The sequence below is a fragment of the Pimephales promelas genome, chromosome 14 (genome assembly GCF_988280905.1).
Source record: "Pimephales promelas chromosome 14, fPimPro1.hap1.1, whole genome shotgun sequence".
Taxonomy (NCBI): Eukaryota; Metazoa; Chordata; class Actinopteri; order Cypriniformes; family Leuciscidae; genus Pimephales; species Pimephales promelas.
Window position 1 is genome coordinate 16465453 of NC_142782.1, and position 14895 is coordinate 16480347.

At 39.0% G+C, this 14895-nt stretch overlaps 1 protein-coding gene across 6 annotated transcripts in view; it reads right to left on the reverse strand.

The window, feature by feature from the left end:
* The window catches only part of ncor2 (nuclear receptor corepressor 2), a 100666-nt gene that overhangs the window by 40578 nt on the left and 45193 nt on the right, over positions 1-14895 (reverse strand). For 4 of the 6 annotated variants that reach the window (XM_089119490.1, XM_089119491.1, XM_089119487.1 and 1 more), the window contains exons 5-15: positions 12823-13011; positions 9432-9545; positions 6429-6485; positions 5554-5606; positions 3181-3247; positions 2730-2902; positions 2550-2640; positions 2202-2216; positions 1635-1813; positions 797-851; positions 562-660 (exon numbers count right to left, since the gene is read on the reverse strand). In XM_089119490.1, coding sequence (XP_088975616.1) covers positions 562-660; positions 797-851; positions 1635-1813; positions 2202-2216; positions 2550-2640; positions 2730-2902; positions 3181-3247; positions 5554-5606; positions 6429-6485; positions 9432-9545; positions 12823-13011 — 1092 coding nt within the window. The remainder of the gene's footprint in view (positions 1-561; positions 661-796; positions 852-1634; positions 1814-2201; positions 2217-2549; positions 2641-2729; positions 2903-3180; positions 3248-5553; positions 5607-6428; positions 6486-9431; positions 9546-12822; positions 13012-14895) is intronic. The other 2 variants (XM_089119492.1, XM_089119489.1) reach the window with 1 other exon arrangement.

Here is a 14895-nt window from a genome sequence, read left to right on the forward strand (position 1 = left end):
AGTTCAGCACGGTTTTACTTGGAGTGTTATGTTGGTTTTTGATACAGTATACATTTTAAAAATATCGGTTCATTAATCGGTTATCGGCACTTACGGTAAAACCTAGTTATCGGTATCGGTAAAATCCACTATCAGTCGACCTCTAATCATGACGTAAATGCTGTAAAAGAGTGGACAGAACCACAAGCAAATAAACAATGCTTATACTATTTAAACAACATCCTTGAGGTTTTCAGAGCTTTCCATTTAATTCGTAAAGTCGTAATTCCAGCTTTTCCACACCACTTGATGTGGGACCTTTAATTTGAACACACAAACCAGCAGAAGTGTACAATTGATTTAGCAAAGATGCTAGTATATGAAGTCATAAAAAATAGCGGTGCTTTACGCTAAAAAACATATTGTTTCACACAATAATAAACCTCTTTACAATGTATAAAATAATTATCTTCTCTGTTGATAGTCAACCTCAAAAACAAATACTACCATTGGTGGTACCATTGAATGAAACACAGCATTTAAGTGTCAAAGTGCGGATGGGAGATAGAGTCTCAGGCTTACCTGGCTCCTGCCTCGGCGACGGTAGTTCCTGCGAACAATGTTCTTGTAGTTCTCATTCTTCTTAGTCAGATAGTAGAACAGGACACACTCAGCCACCGTCTGTGAGCAGAGACGCACAACACTTCAAACCTTACTCGTTCTGCTCATAGTCTCAGTTCGTATTTATGCAGTGCACACAGCCTCCAGTGCAAACAATGAGATGAAGAGGATGGTATTAATAAAGATGCAGGTGTACCTTTCTCTCCAGAAAGGAGGCTATCAGGCCAAAGTTTTTTGGGTGCTGGATAAACCTGCAATGAGGGAGAGGAAGAGTTGTGATACAGATCAAACACAACTTTCAAATGCTATACTTAACCATTTCATTATTTTAAAGACTGGTAAGGTTCCTCATCCACTCAGTAAGTCATGCTTAACAACTAGACTAGATCTCTCTCACTTCCTTCTGCTGTTGACCTCTGCATCATGACCCAGTGCTTTACAGAGCCCCTCCGCTGCCACATTAAAATCAAATTCGGTGCAGAGTGGTAGTGATGCAATGAAAAGGAAAATCTATCTGGAAAAATGTCCATATCACCACATCGCTACAATGTCAAGTCAAACTTGAACTTTAAGTGGTGTATATGATTTTTTTTCAATTGCAGAGGAGGTGTAGATGTGGTCACATTTACCATTGTTCAGCAAATTTTCAATAAGAATACAAGATTTCCCCACACAGATTTTGAAAGTGTTTCAAGTGTGTCATGCGAATTTGCCAGGTCGACTAATCACACTCTTCATATGGGCTACTGTTATTGCATGTTTATTTCAGTTGCATGATATTTTCAGTTGGCCTGTAGATGACTGTAGAAGTCTGCTCAAATAGTCGTGCTTACTTCAGCATCAGCACAGATTTCAATTGTTCATTTTTTTTTTTCCTAGCACAGCACCTATAACAAATACGACCACATGCACAAAAACTGCTGAGCGCTTGAAAGCTCTTGCCGGTCCAACATGCAGATACATCAGATTTTACAACTCCTCATTCATTCATGCAAAATCAACATGCACATCCACACAATAAGCGCAGAACGTACTTCTCACGAAAAGTGTCCTTCTCCTGTTCGCTCCACATGTTCATGACCTGTCTATCTTTGTAGACCTTCATGGGATCGTCCATCAGCCCGTTCATGTTGATGAACTTTATCCTCTGCTGTTCGGCATCAAACAACATGGGAGGAATGACGGCTAACTGACGCATCTGCTTCTCTGAATTCTGCAGAAAGAGAAAAAAGGCAAAGGAAATATAAATATGTGAAAAGAAACAGTCATTTTCACAAGCTAAGTCAGAAACAAGCAACTATGTGGACACTGAATCTGTGTCTGAGTTTAGGAAGTAGATCAGCCACAAAACCCTCCTTGTTGTGCAAGAGACCTTGAGTTTTAAAGTCACTTTGATATGTGTGTACTTTCCAGACAGGCACACATACATTTTATTTTCAAGAGTATGCTTATCTGTTGTGTGTAACAGCATTTCCTATAGAATCATTTGCAGCCCCTGAGTGTATACAATACTGTTTAAGAAACATACATACACTACCGTTCAAAAGTTTGGGGTTGGTAAGATTTTTTTAATGTTTTTGAAAGAAGTCTCTTATGCTCACCAAGGCTGAGGATTCCTGAAATTTCAAAAGAACAGCATTTATTTGAAATAGAAATCTTTTCTAACATTTTAAATGTCTTTACTGTCACTTTTGATCAACTAAATGTGTATTTGGTAAATAAAACGTATGGGTTTTTTTTTTTTAATTACCATTCGAAACTTTTGAATGGTATAAGATTTGATTTATTGATTCATATTTCAATAGATTTTTTTTTTTTTTTTCATCTCATAAATTCAGACTGAAAGCTAACAACTATGGTAAAGTGTAATCTTCAGCTGTGGTGCTGTAGATTTGACACCGAAAAGCAGTGCAGGAAACACTATGTGATTATCAAAGTTGCACTCCTACCTCTTGCTCTGAAATGCCATCGATGATCTCAGAAACCTCATGTTCGCTGCGGGCCCCTGAGGCCAGACCTCCACCTCGCTGAGCCACTCTACTGTAGAAAAACGCACAAATACACACGTTAACACATCAGCCTGAGCTTATGAAACCACACATGATGACCACGCAAAACTCTCCACTCACTTCTGCATGCGTTCCTGCATCTCTCTCTGTTTGCGGATCTCAGGAAACTGCTTTTCATAGTACTCCCGCACTTTGCTCTCTTTGGCTCTGCGGCGTGGGTTATTCTCAATGCGCTCGACTTTCTTCTCCCAGGCCTCCATTAGCTGGTCGTAGCGCTGACAGAATTTCTGTTCCTGAGCACACCAGTCAGAATGTAAAAGATGAAAATCAAAATCTAGGCACAGCACACTGCAGTAAAGTCATCAAGAGAGGAAACATTTAAATAAAACTGATTCCTGACAGCTAACAGTTCCAATGTCATTTTAACCACCCCATCATTCAATAACTTCAATGACATGATCACTTCAACCACCTCTATGGATACCTATATGCTGGTTGCCTAATATTCAGATACAGGGAGCTCCAACAATGCTATCCTGTTGTGTATTTGTGTTTGAATGCTATCACTTACCCACTGCTTCCGAGCATGATTTCTTCTTTTGAAATACAGAATGAGCTTCTTCCTCATTGCCTGATTTCTGTAAAGGGGAAAGTTAAAACATTAAACTTGTCAATATAACATTTGCATGCACAAATCAAGAGAATGTCAAGCCCAAGTTTATATTTTAGTGAGCTTTTTGTGATAGAAAGGAACCCTAATCATAAACATTTTGCATACTGGCCCAAGATAAAAAGACCCCAGCTCTATGGCCATAGACATGACTTCAATGTCAGACAGTCAGTAAGTTAACGAGCAATGCAGGTCAGATTAGTTAGTAATCAGCCTTAATTCTCTCACTCCATAACGATTACTTCCTGGCCACCAGCCTCTCACACGACATTAATCTACTCTCATCCTGCATTAATGATTGATTCCAACATGAAGGTGTGTGTGTGCACCTGGTTTCAGATATCGCTCAGACTGCCTTTGACATGTACGACGGGTGCACTTAGGTCTCTTTAAATGGTTGGTTAATACATGTATGGGTGCGAGTGAGATTAATTGTGAAGCTGCAGAGGTGGCACTGTTTGCTGCTGTACGAGACACACTGGAACCTAGAATGCAGCTCAACGCCCATGATCTACACACACATTACCTCTTACACAAATACACTCACCGGCCACTTTATTAGGTACCCCATGCTAGTAACGGGTTGGACCCCCTTTTGCCTTCAGAACTGCCTCAATTCTTCGTGGCATAGATTCAACAAGGTGCTGGAAGCATTCCTCAGGGAGTTTGGTCCATATTGACATGATGGCATCACACAGTTGCCGCAGATTTGTCGGCTGCACATCCATGATGCGAATCTCCCGTTCCACCACATCCCAAAGATGCTCTATTGGATTGAGATCTGGTGACTGTGGAGGCCATTTGAGTACAGCGAACTCATTGTCATGTTCAAAAAACCAGTCTGAGATGATTCCAGCTTTATGACATGGCGCATTATCCTGCTGAAAGTAGCCATCAGATGTTGGGTACATTGTGGTCATAAAGGGATGGACATGGTCAGCAACAATACTCAGGTAGGCTGTGGCATTGCAACGATGCTCAATTGGTACCAAGGGGCCCAAAGATTGCCAAGAAAATATTCCCCACACCATGACACCACCACCACCAGCCTGAACCGTTGATACAAGGCAGGATGGATCCATGCTTTCATGTTGTAGACGCCAAATTCTGACCCTACCATCCGAATGTCGCAGCAGAAATCGAGACTCATCAGACCAGGCAACGTTCTTCCAATCTTCTATTGTCCAATTTCGATGAGCTTGTGCAAATTGTAGCCTCAGTTTCCTGTTCTTAGCTGAAAGGAGTGGCACCCGGTGTGGTCTTCTGCTGCTGTAGCCCATCTGCCTCAAAGTTTGACGTACTGTGCGTTCAGAGATGCTCTTCTGCCCACCTTGGTTGTAACGGGTGGTTATTTGAGTCACTGTTGTCCTTCTATCAGCTCGAACCAGTCTGGCCATTCTCCTCTGACCTCTGGCATCAACAAGGCATTTCCGCCCACAGAACTGCCGCTCACTGGATGTTTTTTCTTTTTCGGACCATTCTCTGTAAACCCTAGAGATGGTTGTGCGTGAAAATCCCAGTAGATTAGCAGTTTCTGAAATACTCAGACCAGCCCTTCTGGCACCAACAATCATGCCACGTTCAAAGTCACTCAAATCACCTTTCTTCCCCATACTGATGCTCGGTTTGAACTGCAGGAGATTGTCTTGACCATGTCTACATGCCTAAATGCACTGAGTTGCCGCCATGTGATTGGCTGCTTAGAAATTAAGTGTTAACGAGCAGTTGGACAGGTGTACCTAATAAAGTGGCTGGTGAGTGTATTTCTCACTGGTGCTGCTCAGGTCAATAAAGAACTCCTGAGTACAAAATCTTAAAATGAAAATTTGAAATATATTCTCTCTCTTTCTCACGCACACATTTGCCGGTCTGAATATTATGAGGCCAAATAAGCCAAAACATCATTGAAGGATTACAGAAAATTGGAAGTAGGGGATAAACAAGTGATAATATGCAACTAAGAGAACAGTTCAAAACCCCTAAATGATGCACAGGGCTCATAGGCAAAATTATGAAGACCAAATAAATTCTGTAAATGAAGGACTAAACGAACGAACGAACATATAAGGAAATTCAATATTAGAATATTAATTGGGCTCTATGCCTCTGTGCCTACAATGCTAGTTCTCAGTTTCATCCCTTAATAATTATAAACTACAGTAATTGAGATGGAAAAGAAGCATGATTGTAATTGGTTAAGCTTCAAATTTCAGATGGACACAGTTGTTTGAGTTTTTTAAGGAAAGAGAGGGAGACAGAGAGAGGCATACTCACATCTTGATGTTCTCATGGTACTGTTTGGTATCAGACGGCTGGTTGTACAAAGGCTGTAGGGGAGACAGATGAAAGCGGTAGAGTTCAGTTTCACACACACAAACACCGCGGTCACATCAAGGCAGCCCAGCACTGGGAGAACTTTTCTTTTTCTAACGTCCCATTTTTTTAGCAAAGCCCAGAAACACAAAGAAGACGGTCCTCTCCAACACCACATCTAAAACCTTCTGCTATCATCTTCATCATGCACTCGTTTGAGAGGTCAAGTGAAGGGTTTTGGATGTGAAGGAAAATGGATGTGTGGCAGTAAGTCACGGAAGTCCAGAGCATTTGATCAAATGGGCGGCACTAGAAAGACTGCTATATCGTCTTGATTATCAAGACATTGGAGGTCACTTCCTGTTTGGTTTCTAATGTAATGGATGTTGTGCTAAACGCTTCTGCACGAGGTCAACAGCAATGTTGATAACAAATAGGCAGCAGTGTATGTAGTGTTACAGACTCGCAGGGTGAAGGAGTTCATATTTCAATTAACACTGTGGAGGTCATGTTACAGCAGTAGGTTTTCATCCACCTCAAATGTGACACAAATGTAAAAAAATATATATCTTTTTTTATATAATTTGAGAAATCAAATCGTTCATTTTAGAAAAACCTGTTCAATATTAAAATATTATGATGTTTTTGATGTATGTTGTCACAGAACATGATGACAAACTGAAGACCCTATATGTCAACTCTGACATAACTGGCAAATGTGACATGACCAATCTTTGAAAAGTACACTGTGCAAGTACATGAGCTGAGCAGATACTTTGCTGGGGAAAAAAAGAGGGACGATATGTGAAAATAAAAGGAGATAAACGTGGACTCACCAGCTCTACTCGGGGTCCGAGTCCCTCCAGGATGCGGTGAGCCTCCTCTGCTTTTTTCTGTTCAAAAAAACACACAAGGCGCACATGTCAGCAGCACGTCACCACAGCAACACACCTTACACTCTCTCTAGCGCACACACATAAACAAGCAAGTGTATAAGGGATGTACTATTAATAGAGCTCTCAACAGAATACACTCGCTGCCCTCTGCCATCTACCTCTCCCCTCTCTTTATGAAAGAGGACGGGGAGGGAAAGATGGCTGGGGAGGTAATCCAATTAGATGCAGAATCTATTACATTCTGTGCTGTCCTGCAACAGAGAAAGAAAGAAAAAAAATTGAGACCAAATAGGAATATGGTGACAAAAACAGCAGATTGCAGGCAGTTTTGTGTGGCTTGTGTGTCTCTTCCACACAAACATACAAAACGAAAGCCCTAAAAGTACATTTTTTCTTTTCTCGCGCAAACAAAACTTTTAGGAATAGTCACACACAGGTACTAATGCACCCTTTAAAAATAATGGGGTGATTTTACTCCATTACTCAGATTGGATAAATAGGGCATTTTCTACTATCCATTGATGCTTACTTAATTTACCTAGTGTATGCAACATATTCTTGTGTATGATCTCACTAAGAGCAGCTTTTTTTTCATTCAGCAGATCCGATTTTAAATTGTCACAAAATAAGTAAACAATCAGCCTGTAATCATTTTAAAGGTGAAGCAACATGGAAAACTGGCTTTCCCTTGCTTTCACAATACTAGGAACACTCCTTATAAAGACCAAGTTGTTCAAATATCACTGACTATGACGTCAATTATGACCAGCCACATTTACATAAATATTCAGAATACAGCAAATTCAGCAGCCCTGACATACGAAACTGCTGCACTGATACCTGATCAATCTATTAATATTTCTTCAATTTATCTTTATTTCATATTATGAAGGTTACGATTTAAATAGTAGATTTAAGTTACAAAATGTAATTAAAATTATTAAATAATATTACTATAATTTATTAATACTACAACATTAATATATAAAGAAAGCCATTGGTCCATATATTATTCTAAAAAACGATTTAATAAAAACGATATATTTATACAAAGAATAATTCAATTAATTGCATGCATGGTTGCTTTGGAGTATTTGTATTTTAATGGATACTAGTTTACTGTTAGAGCAAACTTTTCATGGATTAGCTGTTTAATTGATTTGCCAAATGCAAATAGGTTAGATAATCATATTTACATAGAGGTGTATTAAAGGTACAGTAGCCAAAATTGGCTGTTTTTTTTTTCCCAGGGAGAAAGAATACAAAACCAGTTTTCCTGCTGGAATCTTGTCCAACATTATCAGTGCACTTGAAAGGAAAACAACAAACCACTATTGTAGAACATGGCACCTTTAATAAGACAATTTCCTCTCCCACTGTGATTTGGTGTGATACTGGCGCTTTAACAAAACTAGCTCCTGTATTCTATCTCATGGATTTCAGAGAGCATCGAGTGCTTCCTGGAAGAGAGCAGGAAGGAGTGAGCCCTCTTCGGCAGTATCGCAGCATGAGAGACCTTAATGGATTAAGAGATGGAGGGTGTGATTAAAAGATCACAGCAGGACGGAAGCCAGAACCACCTGACATGGGAAACGAAAGTACAGAGTACAGACCTGGATACACTTGAGGCAGAGAACAGTAAAAGGCAGATTCAATTATGATGGAGATACATGAGGCTTTCAGCAGGGTAAGCAGAAATGTTGTGCCAAAAATGCCAGTCAAATGATAGCCAGTAATTTGATCACTCAAAACCTCAGGAGGTTGTTTGAGAGACAGTCAAGACGCAAAAACCAGCACACAAATAAAATGAGCTCCATAATGGACTCTCAGATGGCCCAAATATTGTATAACTGTCTTCATGCTTTTTTGTGCTTTTATAATCATATGTTAACGGATTATCACAGCCAAAACTCCATTACTAACATATTTGTTAATAACAAAATTATTAACATAAATTACTTGAAGTCAATTTCTCATAAAAACGCAAGATGCAAATAAATATTTTATATAATATATATAAGCCTGGTTTGAGACTCTCTAGTCTCTCCCCACTAGAGGGACCACTAGCACCACAGACTTTCTATACTGTATGACTTTCCAGAACAGCATCCTAATTTACATAGAATACATTGCATATAATATATAAACTTAAGTAGTAGTGCACTCCAAATCATAGCGCTTCAAAGTATTTCAAAGGAGCCTAGATGGACAACTATTTCCATTTTTATTTTCTGTAAAGGTTCCGTTTTGACTTTCTTACTGTAGACAAGTACAGGCAAGGAATAATGTCCAAATTTCCAGCTAGAGTCTAATGCTAATGTGCAGCAGAGGGGGGTCTGTCACATCAATACACAAATGTATGACAGCTGGTACATGCTAATTCTGGTGTTCTGTCTTTATACAAATTTACAAGTATGTATTATGCTTTTAACAGCAAAGTAATTTTAGTACACAGCGTGAGAATTAAGATTAGCCAATGGTTCTGTTAGAGAGAGTCTCTGGAGCTTGAGAGGTGGTGTGATTCAGCATAATGGACTGAGTCATATGGTGGTGGAGGGGCTGAGTTCACCACCAATTGACTGCAGCACCTCATTACACATTTAACAGCTCATTTCTCTCGTTAAGATCTGTCACAGCTGTTTGACTTACCTGTGTCTGTTCAAAGATGATTTTTTTCCTGAACATCAACATTCATTTGTTTAAAATATGTGTACTTGTCTAACAGAGGAACACACACACACACACACACACGTAGTATTTCACCCCAAAAAATGGAAACATACCAACAAAGTACCCGAAAAAAAGTGTACCTAGGACAAAAACTGTTTTAAATGTGTATATATATATATATATATATATATATGTGTGTGTGTGTGTGTGTGTGTGTGTGTGTGACACACACATAGAGTATACAAGATGCAGTAAGTGTGTTTTTGTTCTCACCCTGTTTTCATCATAGATGATCTGGACAAGGCTGCGATGTTTGGCTTCACTGGGTGGAGGTGAGATGGTGCGCTCTGGCTCCTGGGGTTTTGCAGCCTCTTCCTCCAGTTGTTGCTAAAAGAAAATAGAGAGCATGAAAGATACAAATAGTTAGATTTTTCTTAAAGCTACACTGTGTGATTGTTACCCCCATCTAGCGGTGAAAAGGTATATGACCATCCAGTGAATATCAGTTTCTGTTGCTCTCAATTCCGATTTTGTTTTAACTCCTACGGTGGCCAATGTAGTCCAAGATTAACATGGCTTCCAGTTCAACCTCGTCCATGAGTGTTAACTCAAACGTAAAAGCGAAAGGCAAAGCTTGAATTAACGGGTATGTCCCTCTTTGGCTAATGTACTTTCAAGATGGAGGGGCAACATGGCGACCGACATTAGAACCCCTTACCCGTATGTATTTTCAATGGCATATTATACACTCACGAGAATACTTTATTACTTGAACGAAGTAAATATACTAGAGCCGAGATTTTAACACGTTAATAAAGTAATTAATTACAGACTTTAACGCATTAATTAATTACACAAAAATTAACGCATTTTAATCGCACTTATTTTTCCGTGGAACATTTCTCACTGGATTAGTTTCGGCGGACCGATTATACTGGACCACCAACTAGCGTTCATGACTTTTTTTACAGTCTATGCTTCAGACAACTAGATAACAAACCACAGTGAACATGAACGAAGAAGCTGACGAGACCGCTTTGGTTGGTCCCGTCGATGGGAAATTTTGTTATACGAAAACGAACGGATGGAAGCGTCATTAAGAGCATGGTTGTGTGCAAGCTATGCAACAAGGAATTCGCATATCACATCGACCCTCAAGTTTCACCTCAACGCAAAACATATACAATTGCACTTGTCTCTGCTGGACTTGGTTGAACAAAAATAAACAATATTCTGTTGCTTAAGCTTATGTATTCAGTCATTATTCAATGGTATACTAAAAAATCATGTGAAAAAAAATCTTCTTGCTTTTCTCAGTTCAAATATTTATGCAATTAAAATGCAATAATTAATTACAAAGCCTCTAATTAATTAGATTACTTTTTTAATCAAGTCCCGGCCTTAAAATATACATTAATGAGCACATATATTTTTGAAAGAACTACGTGTTTAGCTAAGAAAAAACTAAGAGTTACACAGTGTAGCTTTAAGGAAAAAAAAATAATAAGGCTGCAAACTACACAGGGAACCATCTCATTTGGTACACTATAAAATTACAGTTTACAATTAACAACAGAGGCATTATATTCAACTGCTATTTACTTTCAGATATAATTACACGCCAATAAAAAGTGAAATGTTTGTATTTAAAGCAGATGCACATAAGCAGTTTTCATAAGCACTCGTCTTCATGAGAAATTTATTCAAACATGGAGATATATTTAACAGTAAATAAGGTCCTCTCTGGTGTTTTTTTAGATAACTAATGAACTGTGAAGATAGGATAACTTTTCTCTTTTCTGAGGTAAATGCAAAATTAAGTGACATTGTTCAAAAGCTGTTTTATTGACATATTTCCACAGTTGAAAGAAACAACAAGTGATTATATGAGACAGGTTTCGGTAAGTTGTAATGCATATTTCCACATTTAAGATTGTCAAAAGACCATTTATTAATTTCAGAATAAAATGGACAGAATTTAAAAGATGAGACTGTGTCGCATAGAAAGTAACAAAGCTCTTTGGAAGTAATGGATGAGAGGCGCACTACATTAACTTGCCCTCAATTCCACACGAGACATTTTCTTCACATACAGTATGAGTTGCAGTCAGACACATTTTTATGGACCCTGTTTTGATGGACAGGATTTAATCGGCCCTGATCATCGGCTGTTTTGTATCTGACTAAAGGACGATACAATAACTACACTGAAACTCTTATTTATACTGATAAAAGACGACTAATGTAACGCTGTTAAAATAAGCAGACAGACACAACAAGGATCCAATATTATGTGAGCTCATATTAACTACCGATGAGCTGAAAAGCACAAACAGTTTAGCCAAGAGTACGGCAAGACAACTTTATAGTCAAAGACCAATAATTAAAAAAAGATTAAATAAAAACAGTTTGTACAAATATGCACACACAAACACAGAGGTCCTGGCTGCAATGAAATCCTAAAATGGGCCTCCTTGCAAACATAAGCCCAAACTCATATGGATCAACTCTAGTCTGTGTGTGCGCTGAGTAAAAGAAAATAAACGAGCCGTCCCGCCGAGCTCACAGACAGACAAACACGCGGTAATCTGATATTCTCACTTCTCTCTTCATCCCTCCCCCGCTTTACGTTAAAGTTTACCGCACCATTTAATTGCCCCAGATGTTTTAATGCTTGGAGCAAACCTGAGGGGAGAGGAGAGAGATGGACGGGGTCCGTTACCTCACTGAAAAAAGATGCCAAATCTTTCAGAAAAAAACAGTATGGGGTTGTGGGGCAGATGAGGAGAGGTTCATTTTTCTTGGTAGCGTGACTGTACTTATACAACCACTCAGGCTCAAAGCCGTTTCACTCCCTCTCCAATCCACCATCGACCCCACAATGGACTATCCCATGGAGCGCAGGTGGCTTCGATTTATAGAGCAGCAGTTTGGACGCGGTCCAAAAGCTCAAGTGAATTGGGGGTGGGGGGGGGGGGGGGGGTGTTTTACAAGAAGACAGGGTCTGTTTATATATTTTCTGCAATGGCTCTGATAAAAAAATGTAAAAAAAAAAACCTTATAAAATAGTCTTATTATATATTTGCAGATTAAAACATAATAGTTGAATGTACATGATGCGATTATTCCGCTGAAATAAGTGACTTGAAATTATACTGCTGAATTACTGTTTGAAGTAGACCACTGAGTGATGGCACTGCCAAGAGAGAGAAAGAGAGCTTGAGAGGGAAAGAAAAAGGAAGGAAGGAGACCGAAAGGAAGCAGAGGAAGTGTGTTTGTAGCCGTGTGGCCTGCTGAGGCAATAACCACACAATAATCACAACTCGGCTCCCCGCACACACACTCATCTACTACTGCTACCAGACTCAAAGCGTCCAGATTACATAACACTAACTCCACCGTGGATGAAAAGTATCCACTTGTGCTTATTACTGAGCTGTACTTAGAAATAAATCCTTGTCCTCTTCTAAATAAAAAGCTTTGCTATGCTTCCTGGTGCTTATTTTAGAAGGCCAACTTATCATGAAAAAGAGATTTTAGGATCCTTTATGCAAATAAATGGCCACTATGTGCTTGGCGGGGACATTTTTATTTGAGGGTTCATAGAGTTGCTCTCTAAATTTCTCTACATACTTACAGCTAAGATAACTGGGGTGAGGCTTACCTGTTTTTTACGCAGTTTGCATATCTGCTGCTCCACCATGGTGATCTCCCGGTCCACACGGTCCATGTTCTGGATTAGCTCCTCTTTAGAGAGGCGGGAGGGAACCAGGTCCAGGTCAGCCTCCATGGGCACCGGGCTCACAGGAGAGATGGGCTCAATCTTTCCAATAGAACTGCTGCTGCTGTGCTCCTACATAAAAACATCATTGTACTCATTCAGAACTACAGTAGATGCTTTGTGGTGTTTGTCAAAGCTGTGGGCTTAAATTCTTTTCTTTTTTTCCCCCGGTGATTAACACGAATCAGGAAACTTAAAGACATTAACCTTTTTTGGTTTCAATAACTACAAACCCATCTAGGATGATTAATGCTAATTATTAATAATAATTATCAAATAGACTGAAAAACAATTTCCATGCAGGCAGAGTGGCTGATAACATGCTCTTTGGTAGCAAAGGGTGTTCTGGTTGGTTTCTGTGCCTATAAAAATGGTTGTAAAAATGGTTTTTGCACATTGTATGATAAAATAATTAAGTTCCTATAAAATTTACACAAACATTGAAAGGTTTGGAAGATTGTTTAATGTTTTTGAAAGTGGCATTCAAATTTTCTATTTTAATATAATATAAAACGTAATTTATTCCTGTAATGTTAAAGCTGAATTTTCAGAATCATTACAGTCAAATAATCCTTCAGAAATCATTTTTACTATACTGATTTGGTATCGAACCAAAAACAGCATGTCATTTCATGAGATGTGACCCTAAAAAGTATACTACCTGTTTTTTTTTTTTTTTTTTCTCATCATAGGAGTTATGTTGCCCATTGTAGTTCGTTACAGGCTTCAGAAATGTCACCTCTTTGCCGCAGATCTTTATTTGTGTGCAATGCAGGAATTTCCGAAGCGGTTTTGACTCCTTTACACATTTTCTATGCTCTTTGTGAGTTCTCAGCTGGTAAAAATACCATCATATGTAAGCTACACATACAATAAGTGCATTTGAAACAAGTTACGCGTCAAGGTTTCATAAATGGGTTTGGCAATAGCAATAGTGAAGCACGCCTTGGCAAGCACCACTAATTAATACAATTCAACACTTCAGGGATTTTTAGTTTTTTTTTTTTACATTTTGGGTTCTTGGAGATAGATACAATGCACTCATTCTTCCCTAAAGAATGATGGCTACAACACAAAACCGCTTGGAGACTGTTTAGCAGTAAAACTCTTATATTAAACTGGTGAATGTACACAGCAGACCAGTGGTTGAGACTATTGGAAAATCAGCTACTTAAAAGTGTGGTAAAGAGCTTCTGGGTTCATCCTCTCACATGAAGAGAATGTTATATAAGAGGTGTGATCGGGGAGGGCGCCTGCTGTTCTCTCTCTGCTCACCCCTTAAAGATCACTCAGGCAGAGCAGCCCTCAAGGCAAATGCCTGGTCTGTGTGGACAGAATCACCAAACTAAAATACAATAACAAATAATAAATAATAATAACCACCAACAACATTTTTACTGGCATCTGACTTACTTTACTGATATCTGACTATACTGGCATCTGGCTCACGTGAAAGATTATTAAACACCCCATGTGTTTTAAAATAAGAAAATAAATAATTGTATTTGTTTAAATAAATCTTTTTATGAGAATATAGACGATGCAAATGCCACGCTCCATAATGAATCTCATCTTCACGAAACCCCTCAACATTACAGCATGTGGCTAAAATATCCATTTCCAGGATGTCCATGGAAAGAGAGAGACAAAGCCCAAGGACCATGGGCACTCTGAGAGCCTTGCTGATGTTCAAAACATTCCTAGGGGCATTCCAAGCTTCAGGTGGGATTTAACACTTGAAAGAGGATTTGACAGTCACTTTAGGACTCAAAGCTGAATATATGCACACTGTACACACACACACACTCTCATACATACACACAGTGTTGAACGAAAAGTGAAATGAGTGCATGAGAATAAAAACACCAAGCTGCTTTATATAAACAAACCTGAGTGCTAAGAAATGGATATCACTGGAGTAACCTTCACAGAAACAGGTACAAGTGCCAACACACA